The sequence below is a fragment of the Hevea brasiliensis genome, chromosome 16, assembly GCF_030052815.1.
Source record: "Hevea brasiliensis isolate MT/VB/25A 57/8 chromosome 16, ASM3005281v1, whole genome shotgun sequence".
In the NCBI taxonomy this organism is placed as follows: domain Eukaryota; kingdom Viridiplantae; phylum Streptophyta; class Magnoliopsida; order Malpighiales; family Euphorbiaceae; genus Hevea; species Hevea brasiliensis.
The window spans coordinates 63,811,534-63,836,255 of record NC_079508.1 but is presented as its reverse complement, the minus strand read 5'-3'; the positions used below and the strand labels follow the sequence as shown (position 1 = coordinate 63,836,255).

Sequence of the window (24,722 nt, the reverse complement as noted above, 5' to 3'; positions counted from 1 at the left end):
GTTTTAGAATTTTTAGAACTTGTTTGGGGAGTTTTTGCAAAAATGATCAATTATAAGGACTAAATTGAAATTTTACATATTGTGATGGATGACTGATTTGATGGGCCCAGGAGGGGCTGTGTGATGTGATTGAGTTGTGGATATATGGATTGTGAGTATAGAAGTGTGTTTTGAGCCCTTTTGCAGGTTGGGTAGGTCCTAGGTATAGGGGAGACTCTGCCGGATTTTCGGCACGACTTAGGACGTAATTGGTCTTTTCTTGATTTGTATTGAGTCATTTGTATTAAATAAATGTAATGTAATTGTCAGGTGAGCCGGGACAGTCTTCTTCCTCTGCCCAGCCGCCATAGTGACCGTTGTTAAGTCTGTGAGTAAAATATTAATTTTAATTGTAATTTCGATATTATTATATGTTCAAGCATGTCCATGCATCACTTATATGCAAATATTTATGTAGTTAAACTCTAGGCACGATTTATGTTGCATTCATAACTGTTAGCATGCCATGGATGTTGTTGTAGTAATTTGGAGCAGTGTGCGTGCGTTGGTGTGCGTATGATGTGGTGTGGACTATGGATAGGATGGGTAGACACGGCTTGAGATCTTCGCTGGGACCCGGTCCTTCGGGGTAGACACGGCTTGAGTTCTTCGCTGGGACCCCGATTTGGTTATTAAGTGGAAGTCCGAGCTGAGTTCTTCGCTGGCACTAGGTTGGATTTAAGAGAGCTGTATAGGGGATCAGCTCCCATATATTATGATTGATGTTACAGGGTGCGTGAGTGCTCCAAATTACCTTTTTGATGTTATGATGTGAAAATGTTGTTGATGTTGCATTTCACTCTACAGGGTGCATTAGTTTTAGATAGTTATAGAGATTATGGTTAAAATTGATATTTTACTCTCTGAGTTGAACGCTCACTCCTGTTCAAAAATTTTTCCAGGCCACAGGAAGATATTTTTGAGGTTAACCTGCTTTCTCCCTCGCAGGTCGATTACTAATGTTTGTATAAACTTGTTAAATCTTAGAATTTCCGCATGTGTTAGAAATGTTTATTTGATTTGGGTCTGTAACCTAAATTATTATTTTGGACCTGTAAACTTAATATTATATGCATGTTTGATGGATTGGATGAGGGAGCTAAGCTCCCATTTATTTTTATGCTGATGAGTATATGGAGGGTGAGCTGAGCTCCCCAATTGAGTATTTATTGTGTTTACAGGTCGGGTGAGTCGAAAACTCCCCGTTGGAAAGTCCATTTTATGGTCGGACTCTGTCCGTTTGTTTTCTTGAAATTGGGCCCAAATGGGCCTTAGAGTTGGGTTAATGAACAGTTAGGCTTACTACGAGCCTCGGGGGCTTTAGGCTGGCCCAGGTCCTAGTGCCGGTCTGGCCCATAGGTTGGGTCGTGACAAATAATTCTAAATAGATATTATGAAAATTTTATAGATATATTTTTAAATATTTTTAGTAATAATAATATATATTATTATTATTATAACAAAAGAATAATAACGTCAATCAAAATAATACTATTTTAAAGTGGTATTTATTAAAAAAAATTAAAGAAGCACAAGAAATATTATCAAAATAAATCAATAATTTTATTATTATTAGAATTTATATTTCATTAATATACTACTAATTTATAAAGTAATTTATTTTATAATAAAATAAAGTATTTTAAAATTTGTTTAATAAAGATAATAAAATTAAAGTAAATTAAATAATTAAAATAGCAATAATGATAAAATAAAATAGTAAAAAAATTTAAATTTATATATGTCCACTTAAGTGATTCAAAAAAAATAATTAAATAAAAATTTAAAAATTCAATTAATGAAACAAAAAAAAATTCTAAAATAAAATTTTAAAATTAATTGAAGCAGTTCCTTTCAATTAAAAAGATTTAACTAATTTGAAAAAAAAAAAGTGGGATAGTACGTCAAAAGATTCCAAAATATATCATATAAAAATTAAGAAAAAAGTCTTTGATTTTAGCAATAAAATAAAAAATAAAATGTTGTGGTTGTGTGTGTGTGTGTGTGTATAGACTCACACAGGAGGAGTTGGCTGTTGTAAAGGAGGGAAGGGGTGGGTTGAAATAATTGTTCATAATCCAAAGACTTACTGTGATGAGTAAACTGGATTGGAAAGGAGACATCAGGTTGAAATACAATGACAAACAAGCTCTAAGAAATTTCCTTGTACGCGGTTTAAGTTGGACTGATGAAATGTTTTGGTAAAACTTAAAAGAGAAGAATATGCGCGTAGAGAAAATGGAGGAGTAGACTATACTTCAAGGTCACTTTCTCTTAATTTCTTCGGATGCCGCTGCGAAATTTCTTTTTCTTTTCTTGGCACTGATTGAGCTTCCTGGCAAGTTTAAATTCTTCATCACGTCACTGAAGACTGTTCTATCTAATGTCACAAAAGCGAAATTCATTGGTTATAGGAAATTTCTGAGACCCAATATGCAAAACAAATTCCCACCAATTCATTAGACCAACAACAGAGCATCTCTCTCTCTCTCTCTCTCTCTCTCTCTCTCTCTCTCTCTCTCTCTATATATATATATATATATATATATGCGTAGCATTTGGCTAACCCAGTTCATTTTTTATCACTCAAATGTGTGTCCAGAATCATGGCAAGAATAATGAAGATCAGATTATTACTAGCAGAAGAGCTGCCCACCAGATGTCAACCAGAAAGAGCACTGCAACAAGGTAATTACAATTATAAAGGGCTAAGAAGTCATCTGGATGAAGTGATTTTCACAGTCTCCTGCTTAACTGCGATTGTAATCTTGCACCTGCCCATGGATTACATAGATGGGAAGCCTGTACCAGCCGTTGTTTTCCATGGCCATCCTCATATTTTTCATGCCTTCCTTGTCTGCCTTATGGGTTCTTGTTATGGCTCCGTTTGCTCCATGTATCTCCGAGAAAGAAAGCCCAAGATTGCCAAGTTTTACTACTTTTTTGCACTTGTTTCCAGTGTGTTGGCCCTGGCAATATTCTTCTGGGCTGCTGTTCCTGCTAGCCTCTTGTGGCTGGCTTCTAAATTTTGTTGAAGGATGTTGGCAAGCTACTCTTCTTAGTTCTCTCTCCACACACACACACACACACGCACACACACACACACATATATATCATATCAACTTAATGTTACCTTTTTTTTAATAAATGCAAATTAAGATTATTTAATTGAATTTCTTATGGGATTAAATCTTAAATGAATCTTGAATTCAGTCCATATTAAATAATTTCTTAATTTTACCGTTTTAACTGATAATTTTATTATTATTTTTTTATAATTCATAATTTTTTTAAAATTAATAAAATTAAGAAAAACTTAGCAAAATAAGTCTTACTAAACCTTAATCAATCGACCAACCCAAAATATCAAAATACACATAATGCTAAGTTAAAAAAACCGAACCATTTATGAAAATACCTCTGCAATACAAAAAGTCTGCAACTTAAAACAGCATAAGGAAGATGTACAAGCACTCCTAACCAAATGAAACACAAACCATTTTCAGAACAAGAATGCGCGCCTAAGGTTACAAAAATCTTAATACTACAGACTCCATTGATTTTCAGTTCTGAGAATAGAGATGTGGTCCAAGATGACAACAAATAGGAATTTGCAGCAACAAAAATTTGCAGACCAGAGGATAAAGATCAAAGGCAGGCAATCAAATCAAAACTTCTATCAACACCTTGTTTAACTAGACAATCCGCAACAGAATTACCTTCACGAATAACATGTTGGAAAGAAATATTAGGAATCATGGTACTGCACACATCGTTTTACAAGGAGAAGGCTTTGGGTGTTATATGCATGAGTTTGCAAAGTTTCGAGTTAATTTTTAATGTGGAGTTAGATGGGTTCATATCACTTGTTAGCAGAGCCTCGTCAAAAGATTTTTGAAGTTAATGTTCTTTGAAAGAAGTCGGAGTGGACGAGTTATGATTCTGGTTGCTTTTTTGAGGACGTTCACTTTAAAGAAGTTGGAAATGGGAAAATTCTTACTTAAATTGATTTCATTATAAATTCAATACATAGATATGTAGACCCATCTATTTAATTGATGAATTCCATTATACATTGTGTATCTTAAATTTACGATAGACCCGATCTATATAAGAAAAATTTATCAGGAATGATGCTCGATCTTTTATATATATATATATATATATATATATATATATATGAGTTTACAAACTCTTCTTATGAGTTAATTTTTTAGATGGAGTTAGGCGAATTCATATTATTGACCTTCAAATTATCATCTCATTAAAAGTTTGTGGGAACCTCCATGGTCTGCAATCATTTGAAGAGTTAATAAATCATATAAAACTTTTGTATGAAGAGATTAAAAACTCTCACTATGAAAAATAAAGCTAATAAATCAATGAAGTTAACGCCATAAGATTTCAAGTTAGAATTTTAATTTAAATTATTTATATAAAAAAATAAAAATTAAAAAAAATCTCATAAAAAATATATTAAGGAAATCATATTTTATTAAAAGTACTTGGCAAAAAAGTTTATCACAGAGCCATCATCAATAAAAAAGAAAATCAACCAAAAAAAAACAGTTATAGGACTTAATGATTTAAAATGTAATATTTTCCTTTTTTTTTTTACTTTTCTTTTCATCAGCATAAAAAATAAATAAATTATATTTTTTTTTCTTTTTCTTTCCTTATCTTATGAAGAAAAATAATAATTTTCCTTATTTTAAGTATTTTATTCTCTTTATAATTTCATCCATTTTTTTTCTAACTTTACTTTTTATAAAATAAACTCTTATATTAAAAGCAATTTACTATCTCGTAGATAAATTTATAAAATGAAATTAAAAATTAGAAAAACCAAATTAAATATAAAAGACATTCGGAGTATTAAACAATTAAATAGAAAAGGGAAAAAAAAAAGGAGTAAAATGATAAAATGAGAGATAAAGAGAGCTAAAAATAGAGAGCTAAAATTTTAATACTATTATGAATAAAATTTATTAAATTTAATTTTAGATTATATTTTAATACTTTTTTATTAATATATTTAAACGAACAATAATATTAAATAGGACTAAAGTTAATATGATACTAAGAAATTTGATAAAATTAAAATATAAAGAATTTATTATTCACTAAATCTATGTTTAAGAAATTTTAAATTATAATTAAAGTTCAGAAAAATAAATGGTATGACTGTAAGGATTAAAATTAAGTGAGGGAAAGTAAAATTATTTTCATATTATAGGAATTTTACAATGTTTTTAATTTTTATTTGGGAGGTGGCAAATTGCTATCGGCCCAAAGGCCGAAGTAAAACCACCAGGAAAGATCTTACTGTAGAGAATCTCCAAGTCCTATAAATACCATCTGAACCACAATGCGCTGCGATGCAAAGCATTTCAATTTCCAGGGATAATGTCTCGCCTTTCTAGTTCTCCTTCCCCTCTTCCAGACCTAAACATAGACCCTAACTCCAACCTTAACGTGGACCTGGTCCCGGAATCCCAAGATTACAATCCCCTCCAACCATCGCACACCACGTTTTCCGTCTCTGTCAACCCCAAGTGTGTGTCCAGCTCCGGCTGCGATTTCTGTTCGGATTCGGATTCCAATTTCCATGCTTATCCTCTCGAGCCACACTATCCCTTCAGTCATGGTGATCACGAGTTTCATTTGGGCGGTCTAGATGTGGTAACGCAGTACATGGATGATTTGGATTCTTGGGGTCTTGAAGATAACAACAACTTGGATGCTCTCTCGAGCTATATGGAGTTAGGATCTGGGTTTGGGGTTGAATTAGGCAGGGATGAAGTTCGCGCCGATGGGCTTCGGGTTACCGGGATTGACCCGGAGTTGGAGTCTGGTTCTGACCTCGAGATTGTTGAAATGGGTGCTGGTGGTGATGAACCGGGCTCTCCTAGATTATGGGATAGTTTTATTGATAATCAGATGGGATTGGCCAATCCTAATGAGGAATTTGAATGGGAGGAATTGGACCAAGCAATCAATGAAAGTGAAAATCTGATTATGGCGTGTGATAGAGTCGAGGAATTATCGCTATCATCATCCAGTATTTCAGTCGCAACAGAAGATGGGGAGCTAACGGAAGATGAGGAAATGAATATTGAGTGGGAACTTTCAATGGCCATTAACAATCATAATTTTTCAATTGAGGATTCTTATATGTTTGATGTTGATGATGATCATACATTTTTGGAACAATTGGTGGATAGTGACATTCATGAGAGGGGAAGTCCACCAGCTGCAAAAAGAGCTGTTGAAAACCTTCCTCTGGTATGCTTGGGAAAGGAGGATTTTGTGGTTTGTGCTATTTGCAAGGATGAGGTGAAGGAGGGGGAGATGGTAAATAAGTTGCCTTGTTGCCATTATTATCATGGAGAGTGTATTGTGCCTTGGTTGAGGATAAAGAATACTTGTCCTGTTTGTCGACATGAGTTGCCCACTGATGATCAGGACAATGAGAGCAGGAACAGTAGGAGAAGGAGACTGAGAGGTGCAGGTGGGATTTCCATCGATTCAACAGAGGGGTAGAAGTTTGAAATGTTTGCTTATTTTAGGATTTGAAACTTTGTGAATAGTGTTTCCTTTCAGTTCATATTAATCTATGTATAGGTTATATATTTATAATGCATTCAATGTTTGCTAGAATGCATTCCGTTGACTGAATTATCTTTAAGCTGAGTTATATTGATAATTGCATATGCAAATTGTACATATATTAAGTGCATTCCATAAAGACTGTTCCATTTTGAGTCTTTTTTTTAACTGCTTTTGAGTGATTAAATTGCTGATGATGTGTACACTACTCTGCATCACTTCTTTTATGGCAATATCCGAAAAGTTGTGAGACATTAATTTGTTGCAATAATCAAAATTTTCTCTTTTTACATGGGAATGATGGGGAAAAAGGACTTCAGTACCAAATTCTGATCTATCTTTCTAGTTTAAAATCATTGATTCTGCAGTCTGCCGTCTCGTTGGATTGATTACATTTTCATTCTCGGAATAATACGTTGAGTGCATATTGGTGATCTCTCTCAAAATTTATCAATGTGGAGTTAGTGTTTTATGGAACGACTTCCATAAACATTTATTGCTGAATGGAGTTTTATGGTATTCTTATCAAAATACCTAGGATCTTTTTTAGTTCAATAAGTTACCTGTTACTGATTTCTTCATCGATTGTGCGATTAGATTAGATTTATTCCACCACAGCAAGTGTATCCTTTATGGGGCTGGACCTATCCTCTCTTTTGTTTGTAAGATGAAACAATTCTGAATGTTTGTCACCATTGCCTTGTAGGGAAAAGGTGTATTCATGGGTACGCATAAAACTGTTGGCCCATGAGTTTAATTGCTGTTCTATTTATCTCTAAGTCTCCCTAATGAAGTTCCTCTTTCTTTGATCTTTCATTTCTGAATACATTTCATAGATTTGTAATAGATTAATGGTTACTGCTTGTGTTCTGTCATCAAGCATAATATGAAGTGAAATTTTCGTTTTCATCATTTTTATGGGTGAATTAGAGCAATATGATCACCAAACATCTTTATGTTCATGCCTTTATGTGCATTTTCTTTCCATGGCAATAGAAGTATGGCTGCAGAAAGTTACAGGGTTTTTATGTTGATGGTAAATTTGTGCACCTTCTCCTTTTTATTCTTGAGATGGTCTCTGGTAGCATTATGGAAAGCTCACTTCTACGAGGATTAATTACCCAAAGATTGGCTTTTTCCTGAAAATGGTATATCAATGGATCACAGTTTGGTATACAAGTGCAGATTAATTTATTTCCAACATGAGAGTACAGTGTAAGATCCGCCCTTTTCAGTGGATCAGTTGCTGAGATAAGGTGCTTAGTGTACATAAAAGTAAAGTTAGCGATAGCATTTCCAATCACTAGTGTTTGCCTTTTATATGAGTAAAAGTTGGGTTTGGCATTTAAATGCTAGAAATCTCAATGTTCTATTGATTCTGAAAATAGCCATGAGTAGCTGATCGCAACTAACCACGACCACTAAACCAAACAGATCAACTTTAAAAGATTGGCAGATTGCATAATTATCTTGTGCAAATGGATCCAAATCCTGCAATGTTGCTAGTTGCTAACATTTATTCAGGTAACTTTGGTCCTGTAAACCTGTAACTCCAACGTGTGAATGCAGGCCCATCTTAAGTGGGATCTAGGTGGGAGAAATTGAAAGGTTGCTAATGTTCTCTAAGGCCCATATTTAAGTGAATTTCCAGTCTCAGCAAACTTTATAGAATCATGGGCTTCCCGTAAAACATATTGAAGGCCCTTATCTCTTTTCTTTCTTCATTTTTTTTAAATGGGCCTATTAATTTTTTTAGTTTGATCAATAATCATTAACACGCACAAACATAATATGTATTCCATCAGAATCAGACAACAAGCGATGCTGAATCAGATAATATATATATTCTTGTTTAGAAAAAAAAAAGGAAAATATATATATTGGATTATATCGTGTCCGTATTTGATTTGAAGTTAGGAGCCTTTTCCCAACCAAATACAAGCACGTTGGAAATACGTGTGGGTTTTTTTATTATTATTTTTTTCTAATTTTGTTTGATTGGATAGTTTTTTTTTTTAATTCTTAATAACTGATTTTTTTTTTATATTTAGTACACGCACATTTTAAATTAATGTTTTTTTAAATAAACTTTTAAATTAATGATTAATTTTAGATTTTAATCGCTATTAATAAATTACTAACTATTAATAATTGATTGCAGCCATTTAATTAGATAAATCTTTAAGCACGAGGTGTAACTTTTTTTATTTAATAAAAATATAATAAATCAAATAATAATTGATAAATTATATAATATGGCGTAGTTATATCTTCTCATTATAAAAGTAATTTTAATTTATAAGTATTTAAAATTTTAAATAATTATTTATTTAATTAAAATATTTATATATAATTAATAAATAGTTAATGTATTTAATAAAAAATAATTTATAAATATATTTATCATTAAAATAACTAAAAAGAATATTGAATAAAATTTGTAGTTAAATTTTAAAAGTTAAATGAAGATAATATTATAAAAATACTTTGTTAAACTAGTTTATAAATACATGATTTATAAGTACTAAAATAAAAAGCTGGTTCCCTTTTCTTATTTTTTTTTGCCTTAAAATTGTTGTAAACAATTAAGTCATTTTGTTTTAGAGCTTACAAGTTAATTTGTTTAGTTTATAAGTTGATATAGTATTTGTCTTAATTTACAAGCCAGTCAAAACAACTTATAGGCTATGATTTAAGTTAACTTGCCTGTTTAATAGATTTTTTATAGCATATAAGCTTTGCTTATAAGGGAAAAAAAAAAAGTTGTGGATTGTAGTTTTTCATTTTTGTGCTTATAAGTTTATTGTTTGTAAGCTAACTTGATCAGTATTTTACTATATACTCTCATTTAATTTTACAATTCCACTATATGTTTTTATTGGTTTATTCCCATATTCATGTTATTTTCCTATAATAATTTAAATAAATTATTTGCATTAATTTTAATAAATTTCAAAATTATTTTTTATTAATTTTAATAAAAATATCTCTCTATAGATATTTGTTTATTTAATTTAGAATTAAACTATATTATAATATGATTGAAATATAATTTAATAATATTACAATAAAATATTGAGTTAATATAATTTATTTATAATATAATTAAATTATTTGAAAATAATTTAATACATTTTTAGTCATTTTAATAATAAATGTACTTATATGTGTTTTTTAAATAAATGTGTTAATTGCTTATCAATCATTTATAAGTATTTTAACCAAACACATAATGCTTAAAATTTTAAATGTTTATAAGTTTAAATTAACTTATAAGTTACGCTATCGTTTATCTTTGTGGTATTGACCTTGATAACACGTAGATCTACAATAAGAAAGAATGATGAGGTGGATAGCCTTTTGGTAAGCCACTCCGTCACTCAAGTTAGAGGTTTTAATTCTTCATAGAGAAATTAAAAAATTATTTAGTAACAGAGAATTATAGAGATAGTAAGTGTACTTGTTTTTCCTCTTTTGTATGGTATTTATAGGTCTTTTTAGAAAATAATTGTTGCTTTGTTTATGGTAGTAATTTTGGCTAAACCTCAAAGGTAATTTCTATAAAATTCACTCTTTACTAGATTGCATGTGTGATTATTGCTCAATTTGTGAAATTCAGTCTCTAGCAATTACTGCAACTTTTTGTTCAGCATGGCTTCTGTTTGCCACGTTGGGCGAACAAAGCTTTTTGTTCGATCTTTGTTTTTGCTCGGTTTTTTTTATCAACATTTTCGTTCAACTTTCTTTTTCATTACGTTGGAAGTATTTCTGTCTTTGACTTTTCATGCTCGACATGACTTTGATTATTTGACTTCGATTTTTTGGGTGAGTAGTATCAATAAGTATATGTACTTACAAGTTAGTTTTTTTTTATAAATTAAGCTGAATAACCTTTAAATTACTTTTCGATTAACACACGAAATGTTTTTTTTTTTTTGGAAGTGTAGTAATTTGTTGTGTGAGTTAATGGAATTATTATGAAATCGCTTTCAAATTAATCTTTTCAAATTATTAAATAAAAAATAAAGAATTAAAGGGTATCTTTTTTTTTCCTCTATGGAAAATCATATGATCTTATGAAAGGGATGAAATCCCCAAATGCTAATTCGATAAGAAAATACATGAATCATATATGTTATTAATTGAGGTTTAAATTTAATAGTATTAATTTGTAAGAAATTATTTCACTGTGAATAGAGCTAGAGATTATTAAATTTATAATTTCTTACTCTCCCATAAATCACTAAACATAGGTAGATTCATAATACCACCGAAGCAACGTGCATTTGGGGGAAAAATAACAAAAGAAAGACGAGATAAATTATGGTTAAAATATATGAAAAAAAAAAAACAAAATATATCAATATAATTAATTGCAACAAATTGATTGAAATAAATAAATAAATAAAATTTTGTGCCCATATTGGTGATAATTATCTTCTTGATAAGAGGTTATGTCAAAAAAAAAAAAAATTGCAAGCAAACAAACAAACTTGTCAAATTCACAAATGGGAAGCTTATGGGTGTCATGGTGTCCACAAAAGCAATCAATCAAAGCACTCAAAAAAAAAAATCCCTCTAATCTAAAAAAAAAAAATAATTTATAATATAATGTAATGGGATGGGGACTGAATTATTACTTCAATCATTTTAGGATTGAAAATGAAGAATGTTAAAGTGGTGGTGATGCCTTCTCTCCTTTGTTTTGGATAAAAATTTTACATGATTCTTTTGTTATTTTTGGCCACAACTTGTAGGTCTCAATCCACCCCACCCACCTGCCCTTGTCTAACCCATCCCAATTTTTATCCCCTAAAGCATGCCTTGCTATCTCTTTAAATTAATCATAGTAAATGTTGAAAAGGAAGATTTTCATTTGTTTACCTTTAAGTTATTTTCTATTTTAGTATCTTAAATGTTGTAATTAATAGTTAATTTTTCATTAGAATTAAGGTAATTATTATGATTTTAATAGCTATTTATTTTTATCATTAATTTGTATGTGCGTGTATTTTATTTATAAAAAATAAAAGAATAATTATATATGATAATTAAAGTTTTTTTTTTTTTAGAAAAAATTACAAAATTTCTTAAATTTTATTCTTTAAATTTTGGATTGAAGAATAATAATAATAATAAAGGGTAAAGAAAAGTGAGTTGTGTGATATGAAACAACAGAGATCCTTGTTATAGGCAAAGCCATGAAATCATGTGGGCTAGAGTTGATTCCAACCATTAGGAAAGTGGACATTAATTTTCTGTGAAAGTTATCCAATTGAATCAATTTGCGGCTACCCCTCCCTCCCCCTATGAATTTGATTAGCACAAATCTTGATTCCTTCTTCTCCAAATCAAATGCCCTATCATATCAATCATCATTCACCTCTGTTCCCGGATGATTTTTTTTTTTTTTTTTAATTTTTCTAATTACAAAGACGGTGGTTGAGGTTCTAGTAATTGATTGGCAGGTTAGAAATGGATGGATGAGGATAGGGCGTATGAATAGAAAGAAGAAAACCTTGAGCACAATACATAGGACAGTAAAACATAGACAAGAAACAAGTGGTAGAATGTTGTCTATACAAAAGGGTACATATCACAGCAAACCATACCACATCTTTGGTCATATTCATCATTGCTTTCGATATTTTGCAGATTTTTCATCCCACAAATTATGGACCAAAATAAGCTAAGGTGGCACCCCATTATTTGGAACTTGAATAACTTAGACTATCTCAAATAGAAAGATAGTATGAAAAATTATGCAATTATATATATATATATATATATATATATATATATATATATATATAATAATTTTATGATAATTATTAATCGTAATAAGTCTCACCATGATTAATGATTATAATTAAATCATTATATGCGCAATGATTATACTAAATAAAAATTCAGAAAGTATGAATTATAATAAATCAAGTATTCATGAAAATCAATTTAATTTTATTAATATTTTCAATATTTGCATTTAGTTAAAATCTATTTTATGTTGTTATTACTTAAATAATACTTGAATTTATTTAGTTTTATATATTTTAATTAATAATTTATATAAAAATATTTTTTATTTTTATTTTATATTTAAAGTTTTATAATTATATGGAATATTTAATTTTATTCATCTAAAATATAATATACTAAAATTTATAAATTTTATTACAAAAATATATATTTTATATTTACGAACTCAAATGATGAGTAGTCAACATATAAAATCTAAATTAGACACTATATTATTTTCTTAACCCAAACTCGTCACAAAATTTAATTATATATTATTTAACATCATCATAATAATATTTAATCAAATCAAATATTCGAATATACTTAACCCATTATCATTCCTAAGAAATTCCACGATAAGTTTTATTTTCTCTGCTTAAATAAAAGAAAAGCAAGATTCATTTTATTTACTAATATTATTTTTATTAAAAACTCAATACCAGTCCTCTTGACTAGAGGTGTTAGGTTACAGTTTAGCTTGGGATTTGTCTAGAAACTGAAACCGAATTGGAGTTTCGAAATTTCGATACAGTTTCGGTTTCAGTTCGATACAGTTTTCAATTGTTCTGTTCCGGTTCGGTTCGGTACGATTCCTGTTTGGTTCTCGGTTCTTAAAATAATTTTATGTAATTATTTCATTAAAAAGTCATACTTGAATTAGCATTTAAGTTTTGAATTGAGTTATTAATACATAATATATCATATAATATATCTTTTAGCTATATCTAAATTATATAATCGTTAATTATAAGGTGCATATATAACTTATGATTAAATATATTATATAATATAATAGTGTATCATATAATATACATTTAACTATTTATTAATCATATAATATTTAACCATAAGATATAAATATAATTAATAATTAATATATATATATATATATATATATTAATATAAGATAATATTATATTTATAATTAATAATTATGAGGTAATTTAATATATTTATAACTAAAATTATTAAGAAAATATAGCAAAATTAAATGTAATATTAAGTTATATTTAGTTCATAATTATATATATATATACATAAGTATATATAATTATATTGAAAGTATAAAATACATTAAAAAAAATATAGAAAAAACATATATATAAATTTGGTTCTCGGTTTAGTTCTGATTCGGTACGGTTTTGGTTCAGTTTTAGTACTGTTCTGGTTCGGTTCTTAGTGAATAACCAGAACGAAACCAAAGTATCAAAATGAATTCGGTTCAGTACGGTTCCTGTATATTTGGTATGATTCTTCGGTTCGGTTCGGTTCCCCAAGAATAGTGCACAGCCCTGCTTTTGACCAATAATTATTCAACTAATAATTTAACAATTTAATATTCTATTTTACAACAGAAAAATAATTATATATTCACAATTTAACGTTTGTTTTTTATGCGAAGGAATTACAACCATGTATTTTATAATTTCACATGAGTACAAATTTTTACGATAAAATAGGTATTATTGAGATGTAAATATTAATTTTATTATTTTTTTTAAGTTTATTCAGATTTTTAATTGAATTGACGAATGATTTAGATTTATATTTTGATTAAATAACACAGTAATTCAATGCGATCCATTTGATCCAATTAGTTAGTAGTTCGAACTAATAATTTACTGAATCAAATTTTAAACCAATTTAATTTATAATTTGACTAGACAATGAGGTAATTTAATGACTCAGTATGACCCTGCCAAGTCGACTAATCAATAGGAATAAAATTTTTTTTAGTATTTAATTCATTACTTTAAAGTTATAATTAATTGAATTAACTTAATAGTTATCTATGTTTTTTCAATATATATATTTTTTCATTATAATATTTGGACTCTATTTATTTTACGAAAAATATTTTATACATTTTCTAACGTTTAGGACATTTAGAAAAATATATTAACAAAAAAAAACTTTTTTGATTAAAGAGAAAACTAAATTATTTTTAAGAAATAACTTTCTTTTTTTAAAAGATAAATAAAAATAAAAAATTATTTTTTATTTTATAAATTTTAATAATTTTATTAAAATATAAAAATATTTTTATGCGCATGACATCAGACATATTATTAATTTAAAGTTGCAATCAAAAAATATAAAATACTTTCTTAAAAAAACATTTTCAGTTGAATGAGTAGATATGTAGTTAATTCATAACAAATCCTTCGTTGATCAATCATTAATTAAATACTAAAATCTTTTAGTGACGATATTTTTAGCAACAGCTTAATTCGTAGCTAATGTTGATATGAGATGTCAGTAACATAATTATTTAGTTGCAAAAAGTCTCGTAGCTAGATTATTTTAGTGGCAAGACAATGAACATTAAATTGAAAATCATATAAATTAGCGACAATTATATTAATTGTTGCTAAAAGTAATATTTTCTAGCAGTGAGCTTGCTCTTTTAAAGTTTATATTATTTTTACTTTATATCAATGTCAATAAATTTAGAGAATAATTGTAATTCTTCGAAATTTTATATCGATTATGAAATGTATCTGAGTGTGAGTTATACGATAATAAAAATTTTATTAAAGTTATCATGATTTTAACGGTGGTACATTTCTATTACTAACTCCATGTATCGTGTATTTTATTTTTAATAAAAAAATTAAAAGAATAAGTGAGAATATCTAATTATAATAATATTAAAAAAAAAAAGAAAGAACTTGAAAATATTTAGTTTGATAATCTAACACACTCCACATTACAGCAGCAACGCACAAAAATGGTAGCTGACAATGTTGATGATGAAATAACAATAATAATAGAAGCACTACCTATTTAATTAAGCTTAAATTAGCATAAAACCTCCTTTATTATCCACATTTGGCAGTGGATGATTAAGACCTTATTAGTATTAATTACAAGTACGTAAGCATCAATTAATGGCTGTGTTTCCGAGTTATTCTTACTCAAAAATGCACCAAAAAAACATTTAATTAAGGGGATGACATTATCACTCTTTAAAGCCTTCATGCATGCTTCTTACTATTTTATTAAAAAAATATTATTTTAAAAAAGTAGTCACACAATAAAGACACTAAAAAAATAAAAAAATATTTCCTCTCTTTTTTATGTAATTAAAATATAAAAAAATTAATTTATCTAGAAAATAAATAATAATATGTTAATAAAAGGATAGAATGATAAATTTAAACAATAAAATTTAAAAAAAATATATTTTTTATTAATTAATTTACGTAAGAGGTGACAAATCGTATTGTTGGATTAAATAAATATTTTTTATTACTCACAAGCCCAATTTTTAATGCATAAATAAAAGTGCATAAAAAAGGTGAAATGATCACAATCTTATTGAATGGATCGTTGTTAACTTATGAATTTTTATAATAAGTGCTTAAAAATGGAGAAAATGATGGAGGAGGCGTCAACAGATGATGGGTTTATCCTTATCTATCAAATACTTTTCAAAGGAATTTCACTAGCAGCAGTTCAAGCTGTACTCAATTTCCATGCTTTTACCCTACATTTCTCACAGGTGTACATCCACTCGGGATTTGGTTGACATTACTGTTAAAATTTTTTTTTAAATATTAAAAAATAATTTAAAATTAAATTTAATAAATTTTAATAATAAAAATATTAAAATAATAAAATAAATTTTTATAAATTATTTTTTTCAATAACATTTAAAATAATTTTTTTTTTTAAATTTTGACTCTACAAATTCAATAAACAGTTATTAAGTTGCTTTGCTTTTGAGCAATTGTTTCACAAGTATAGAGGGAGGTTATTTCTATGATTTGTATCTGTAATTTTTAAGTTATACATAAATAATTTCACTGTTACATTAGAGTTACTCTCTAATTTTAAAATACTAAATGGAATTACAAAAGTTTTGACTGAGTTAGATAAAAAAAAAAAAAAAAAAAACGTTCGTTTGGAAAAACACTGAAAGAGAGATTGTGACAAATGGATACCAAAACTTTCATAGCATCACCATCCAACAAAAATTGTCTTAGGTTACCAAAATGGGCTGCAAAAGATATATATGTGCAAGTGACAGGAAAGGCACCTCAATCTTTCAAAGCCACCCAACTCAATCTTTCAAAGCCACCCAATCCAACCTGCCTTTAATGAGTAGTGAAGGGAACCTCATGAAAATATAAAAGCCTTCCTCCAAACAGGACAACAATATAGCCCTCCAAAATTGATATGTCGATTGATAGAGACCCATGGCCAATTGGGCATAGGCTTTAATTTTGAAAGCCTAGGAATAGGGTGCACTGCTGGGGTTGTGCACCAAGCGCACCCACGCACGCTTTTGTTAGCACGGGCCCTCTCCTTGCGTACGCCTATGGTGCGCGTTTTTCGCCCCCCTGAGAATAGCTATAAAGATTATTAGAGTGAACGTGTCGTGCCATGTTTGGTTGCTCACTTTGTTCTGTTGTTTTCATTGATCGCTTTGCTACCATAAAAAGATAAAGGCCGTCAAATCAAGTACCCTTCCGTGCATGACCTAAACCTCTACTCTAGGAGTATGTTCGCAATTGAGTGTATTTTTTTAAATTCCCAAATTATCCTTTCCTTCTTTTTGTTTTCAACTTTGACATTATTAATTAATGGGCCTATATGGAAGGGTATTTTGGGAATAAATGAAGAGAGAAATGAGTTTTTATTGGTAATAGGAAAGTTAAAATTTACGTTGGTATGGATCGATTGTCACCCCTAAGGCAACTCACCACCTGCCAACCAAAATGAGATAAATCTGCCTATGGACTAGGATGATAGTTGCCAAGTTAACAGTGAAAGATGTTGTCAAATTAAGGTTCATATGCCCAAATTGTGAAACAATGTCTATTTACATTATTCTATCTACTCTCCATATAATGTACACTACAAGTACAATTGACAAAAAGATATATGAATATATAGTGTCAGTCTTCAACAAGTTCATCCACTTTATACGCCCTGAATATATTTTCACTAGGTAAAAATAAAATCTTCAAGGAAGATGAAAATAATACACAAGTATTCAACGAGGTAGACAAGAAAAGAAAGACTAGTCTAAATCTGTCCAATGATATTGTTCACTATTTGGTCCACTCAACCTGCCCCAACCTTGAGTGAAGAAAGAGAGCAGCAATTGCCTGCCTTGGTATGATTTTTGGTCCTTGATGTCCTAGAGAGCTTTCCATTTAGTGGAGGACTAGCCTTTCAAAGTACATCCATACATCTCCTCTTTCCATCCCCACTACCACCATAAATAAATAAGATTATTCCACTCCGCCTGAGTAGCTAACCTGTGCAGCTAAGATCAAAGCTAATCTGAAATATAGCCTTAGCCTGCACAATTTGACTTGGGTACCTTGTGTTTTGGCATTCTTGAAATGTGACTGCAGGGTGGTCTTGGGTGGGCATTGCTGTAACAAAGTGAATGAAAGTAACCCACTACACAGATTAATCGTATGTGCCCTTTTCTAGTGTAACCTTTGCATCTTTTGAACAAATTAACAAATGCTAGATCTTGTGAATATTTAGGGGAAACGTTTAGATTCCAAGGAGGAAGAGAAAATCACTGTCATACAGTTCTTTACTTCTTTATATTACTTGTGATTTAAAACAGATTTCACAGGAATTTTTCTATGTTGTAAGAATCATGAATTGAGCTAAGCCATGTAGCCATTTTCTTCCTCCAATAGAATCAATTCGTTCATCACTCTTTTTTCCCACTATGAAAGCTCTCAACTCAACTTTATCCTCCTTCTATGTCAGCATTTGTCGTACTAAAATAAATTATATTTGATAGATATGTAGCAATAGAAAACTATTGGACCCTTCCAATTAGCATAGGACCACTGATTTCTATCGCTTAATATTTGCCTAACCTTTTCTTGTAGTGTTCTCATATCTAAACCACTGATGACCAATAGATTAGAGCTGGCATTTATGTTTACATGAATATAGCAATGCATCTACAAGTCTATTTATCATTATTATTTGAGTTTTTTTTTATTAAGTTAAATTTTTATTAATTTAATACTAGGAAAAACTTAACATTACGCTTGAGAATTTCAGACGAGAGTATGTGATTATTACTAATCCTCCCTAAATATGGTTGTAGAAAAAGGGTTTCCTTTCCATCCATCTCTTCCAATTCCTTACATCACAAGAGCCTATTTGTTTATGGGCATTTAAGGTTAAAACTATCCTAAATAAACCTGGCCAGCTTGCAATAATGCACCTCCACTTTAAAAGATTTGACTTCTTGTGCCCTATTTGACTCATTTGCTTTTCTTTAGCTTCCACATTTCTTTATTAAAATAATTATACTCCCCACAATATGAACTCACTCTTTCTCCCTGATGTAAGCATAATTTGATCTCAAGACGATTATCCACAACATTGATTGCAACACTTAACAATGAGGGCATGTGATCATGTACATATACATCCATATATCCATAACATTATCCAAAGAGGCAAGAAAATATTCTTTAATAAATGATACAATTGCTTGTTCATATGCATACATGTATGAGCGCTTCATGATCTGCATGATATTCTAGTGGTCTATTCTTTAAGGAGTTCTCCTACTCTTTCTCCAAATTGCCAACTGTGGGGTCATCTCAACCTTTTCCCACTCTATATATAATGGCCATCTCTCTTCAGGATTCCAACCCCCTTCAATCCAACATCATCAAAATAATCTACTTCACCTTCTCCTCCTAAGGCTTGATTCCTGAAGATTTCCACCCAGATTCAAGCCATGCAGCCTAGTGAGGTTACAGGACTCCATTATCTAGTTCCCTCAAACACATCCCCATATTCAGCTTATTTTAGCATGACTCAGAATAACTCGCCCACATTTCAATTTAACAGATTCACCAATCCGCAAAATTTCCAGATTTTTCCTCAGGTTCAAGAATTCAGTCTACAATCATCAAGCCTAAGCAACAACTCAACTTCTGATGAAGCAGATGAGCAACAGCTCTCCCTTATCAACGAGAGAAAACAAAGAAGGATGATATCTAATAGAGAATCCGCTCGCCGGTCACGCATGCGGAAGCAGAAACACCTAGATGAACTCTGGTCACAAGTGGTTTGGCTCCGAAATGAGAATCACCAGCTCATAGATAAGCTGAACCATGTCTCAGAGTGTCATGACAGGGTTCTTCAAGAAAACGCTAAACTCAAAGAAGAAGCCTCAGAACTACAGCAAATGCTTAGTGACATGCAATTGAATAGCCCTTATGCTACTTTGAGGGACCTGGAAGACATCCCCTGTAATACAGCTTATCTCAGAGCCGAGTCCTCAAACCAGTCTATCACTAGTTCTACAGATTTGCTAGGCTAAGTTGGAGGCAACACTTCACTTTTAACCTTTTTCCTATTTTGTTTCTGTTTGTGTGGAAGTCGATCTGTGCTAGGCTCCTAGCCTGAGTTTTAGGGTCCGAGATTTGGGCAAGAGCGGAATAACCTGTTTTGAGCATATTATTTAAATCACTGCTCAATTATTATGTCACATATTGATATTTAGATGCTATATATTAATTAGCAATTGCTTAAAATTTGGACCTGAAAAAGAGACACAGGAAGCTTCATGAAAGCAGCATATTGAAGCAAATTTCTAACCATTTACATATTAAAGGAAATTATTTCCATCGGGTATCACTGAATAGAAAGACAAATAAAGAAATAAACGCAGTTGGGTGGGTGTGGAAGGTCGACTTGGACATGACACAGAAGAAAGAGGTGATGGATAATGTTGGCTCTTGGATTTTAATTACATAGACTCAGACTCAAAATACAAAAATGTGAAACTAAGATGTAAAATAAATTTGTTCCACCATATCAATTTATATCTTGAATCACAATAAACTAAATATAATCAAGAATTTGCCATTGGTACTTGATATAAATTATTATATTACGAAAAACATATAAAAAAGCTATGTACTAAATCCAATTTATTGTTCCTATATAGATATTCAAGAGCTACTCTGACTAAGCTCTGTTGAGAACATGTATATCCTTTTTTCTGACTTGCATGGGGTTCAGTAGATCCCATGTCTTAATTTCTACAACTACATACCTCTTCCCAGAAAAAAATATGTATATTCCAGGATAGGTACTCATCAAAACCTTAAATTTTCCTTCTTATATTTTATTCTTTCTCAAAAAATTCTTCCAAATATCTTAAATCTAAGTGTTATCAACCTCCTGATTGAGGTTGCAGAATCCGTCGCTCCAACCACTTGAATTCTCAATCAAACTCATGACCAAAGGTGAATAAATCTATGTTTGATGCCATTTTCACACTGTTGCTAGAGCTAAAAGCCGACCTTTGGAAATTTAAAGAGTCATACTCATATCTCCATTTTTGTCACAGTTATTACACATTAAAATATAAACATTGCCATGTTCATGAATCCTCTAGCTTTCACCCTTTTTTCTTTCTACTTTATAAATGAAAAGGAAAGAAAAAAATAAAAAAAAAACAATGTGCAATTCATGCGCGCATGCGTTATCAAGGCAAATTTTCTGTAAAATATTTCACAGGCAAAAAGTGGGAAAACTTTAGTAGGCAACTTCCGTCTCAGACGCTAGATTAAGGCTCCTAATTAAACAATTTTTAATTAATGCACAGTTATCTCCACTTCCATAAAAAGTTCAATACAAATAAAAGTCAGGTTGTGCTCCTCAGGATACAAAAAATGCGAGAAAATATGAACACGTCAAATTTGAAAATCTAAGTGAAAAGTGGATGAAAAATTATCCATATAGAAAATCGAAAATAAAAATAATTTTCTTCATTTACTTCAGCCACCTGAATACTAGCTGGTGCTTCTGTTCCTTAATTATCTTACTTCAATGCAGACTCATGGAATATTTTTCATAACACAAGTGACTTTGGAGAATCAACCGTCTCTGTGAATTCTGCCAAATCACTGAAAGGTAGTTCCAGTCCCAGTTCCTTCAACGTGTTTGAGGCTGCAAACTTGAATGAAAACTTAAATCTTGGAATCCAAAATTCAGGTAGCTTCCGCTGTCTTGTAACTGGAAAAAAATATGCAATCTCTTTTTTCAATTAATGGTTTTTATTGAATCTAGAACATGGTGATTATTACTTGATTAGCAACAAATTATTGCATATAATAATTGAAAATTATCTTATTTACAAACTGTAGACCCTTATTTTGTGATGAGTATGTGCATTAAGGCCCCGATGATGATGAAAAATTATATGACTGTAAGATATAATTAAAGGCATGGAATTGAATTATTAATTCCGTTGCATGATCTTGAAAAAAAAATAATATGCTTTTTGGGAAATTAATTTAATTTAAATAAAATTTTGTTTTGTTTAAATTTAATATGGGTAGTTATTAAATAGACCTAATTGAGTTTAATTGGGCACCATGGGCCTAAGAAAGCCTAGTTAGTAATTTTAAATAAGACCCATTTAATTTATTTTTTGAAAATTAAAATAAGAAAATATTTTTTTTCTATCTCTTTCCTATACAAACTCTCTCTCCCCCATTGGCCCCACTCTTTTCCTCACTCACTATTGGTGCCACCCCCTTTCCCTCTCTTCCTATTGGTTGGAACACATATCCCAGTTTCACCCAATTTTCTCAATCTCAGTTGTTTAAGTTATATAAACCTTATCCTACTACACCTCTTCCTCACTTTCTATTGGTGCCTTCCCTTTTCCTTCTCTTTCCATTGGTTGAAACACCTCATTCATATTTCACTCTCACCCAAATTCTGCAATCTTAGTTGTTTAAATTATCTGAACTTTATCACGTTAGGACTCCAAACACTATCACACCTCTCTCCCAAAACCCTATAAATACCCCACTGAAAAAAAAGGAGGAGAAAAAAAAAATGGGAGGGGGAGAAGAAGACAAAAAATAAAAAAATAAAAAAAATTAAAGAGATGAATAGCTAAAATTCTTTTAGTTCTTCTTTCTTTCTAGCGATATTTCTTAAATGTTAGTTCTTTTATTTTCTTTTCAAGATCTATACCATGTAATGTTTAATTCTATGTTCCTTATTTTTAATTTATTTTATATGTTCATACAGAACATGTAATCATGTTTAATTTGAGAGGATACACAACTCTGCACATGTTCAGTTTTTATTTCTCTTATTTTTATTATTTTCCGTTATTTTCTGAATCTGTAAAAAATTTGTAAAAATTATATTCATATTCTACACAAAATTCTATTAATTTTATGCTCAAGAATCACTAAAAAAACTTTAACATTTTATAAGTTATGGCTGTTTGAAGTTAGGGTTCCTATAAAATCCGATTTGCAGGATACCCGACTTGTGGAGCCCATATATCTCTTGTTTCTTAATATTTTTACGTAAATCTAGTGTCTAAAATTAATTTCAGAATTTTATGAACTTTTTCCAATTGATTTTGTATTCATATCTATTGTGGTTAATGAGTTATGAATTTTACAAAAATGTAGTACGATTCTGTCACTTAGAAAAATTATGATTTATGTAGACCATTCAGCTAGGGTTTTGTTTGATTTATAAATTTTATGATCTTATATGATATGTAAGCTGTCTTTTATAATTTTTTTTTATGATTTTTAGGCATGTCTAAGTATTTTAAAAAATCGTATTTCTTGCTACCATCAATCTGCCAGAATTTGAAAATTATATATTTATGCATGTTCTTATATTTTCTTGGGTTTTAATTAATATTTGATCTATTTTTCTGTGTTCTTTTAATTTAATAAGTGTTATGAAGTGTTTGGATCATGTTAAAAGACTTAGACCATTAGGTAGTGATACGGTGTGTCCGCAAGTGCACGGGTCACAGTAGTATAGTTTTAAAAATTGATATCGATCCCACAGGGAATTGTGCTTAAATTGGAAATAAAAGTATAAGCTAATTAGAATGACAAAAATTAAAAGATATTAAAAATAAAATCTAAAAATTAAAATTAAGACAAAAATTAAAGATGTAAAATGAAATTTGGAATTAAAATTAGTATTTGAGGAATTAAAACTAGATCAATCAATTAACTAAAATTAATTAAACTAGATTACCAAAAATTAATTTGAAATTTCTATTTATGAAATTAAGAAGAATTAAATCTAAAAAAAAAAAAAAAAAAGTAATTCTAGATATTGGATTTAAATTGGAATTAAATTTAAATTGGATTTAAATTGAAATTGCTATTTTTGAGGTTTGGAGAATTTATATCTAATTTCAATGAAAAATAAATTGATTCTAGAGATTGGATTTTCAATATTGTTTGCATGTGATTTTTCCCTAATTTAGCCAAACACATGAGAATTGCAATTTTGAGGGAAATCAATTCTTAAATTTTTGAAACCTTTTTCAAGCATCTCAAAATTGGTTTTCATTAAATCAAACCCTGTTTTCACGGTATTTCAAATCTAACAAAAACCCAATTAATGCTCTAATTGATTTTTGGAAAGTTCCCCTTAATCTTCTTAGCTTATTTCTAACACCAAGAAAATAAAGTTTATTGCAAGATTATCTATTCCCAATATTCACTTTTCAGTCCATCTATTAAGGATTAAAACTTAACTCAATGAGGGCCCATTCATCAAGCAAGGAAATAAGCACACAAGCAATAAATCAAAATATAACAATCTTCATTTAAATGGCTAAATCAGTTCAAAACCACAAAACAAATCAATATTTACAAACCCATCTCTAGAATCTCAATAAACTACTCACAAATCATTGTTTAAAGACAAACCCAAATGAAGAAATGAAAAAATAATGGAAATGTAAGCTAAAAGGGGTAGAAAAACCCAAAGAAATTTGCAGATTCTGCCGCACAAAAGTGCAAAAACGTGATCTGCAAACTGGAAAAGATGCAGAAGATGCTCCTCCCTTTCCCTCTTTCTATCTTCCTAAAAATGCCTCCCTTGCTCTCTATGAAAAGAAAGTGATAAATGGCACTTTATATAGGCAAGGGGACTGTTCTAGAATGGGTAAAAGGGGGAAGGATCCAGAGAAAGTGAGGTAAAAAGGCTGGAGTAACGGAAATGCCACGTCAAAAATTTTCCAAGAAAACGACATAAGC

The 24,722-nt window shown here is 29.9% G+C and overlaps 2 protein-coding genes across 2 annotated transcripts; both read left to right on the top strand.

The window, feature by feature from the left end:
* The first annotated feature begins 5,405 nt into the window (after positions 1-5,405).
* Positions 5,406-6,816, top strand: LOC110649581 (E3 ubiquitin-protein ligase CIP8). The gene has a single exon (XM_021804200.2). It carries the CDS (start codon positions 5,446-5,448, stop codon positions 6,580-6,582), a length of 1,137 nt encoding a protein of 378 aa, XP_021659892.1. The 5' UTR covers positions 5,406-5,445; the 3' UTR covers positions 6,583-6,816.
* A 12,481-nt stretch (positions 6,817-19,297) lies between these two features.
* Positions 19,298-20,207, top strand: LOC110649580 (basic leucine zipper 43). The gene has a single exon (XM_021804199.2). It carries the CDS (start codon positions 19,406-19,408, stop codon positions 19,991-19,993), a length of 588 nt encoding a protein of 195 aa, XP_021659891.1. The 5' UTR covers positions 19,298-19,405; the 3' UTR covers positions 19,994-20,207.
* The last annotated feature ends 4,515 nt before the right edge of the window (positions 20,208-24,722 follow it).

Bases quoted from the DNA above. Each gene is read 5' to 3' on its own strand.
- LOC110649581 (XM_021804200.2), top strand. From the start codon at position 5,446: ATGTCTCGCCTTTCTAGTTCTCCTTCCCCTCTTCCAGACCTAAACATA.
- LOC110649580 (XM_021804199.2), top strand. From the start codon at position 19,406: ATGCAGCCTAGTGAGGTTACAGGACTCCATTATCTAGTTCCCTCAAAC.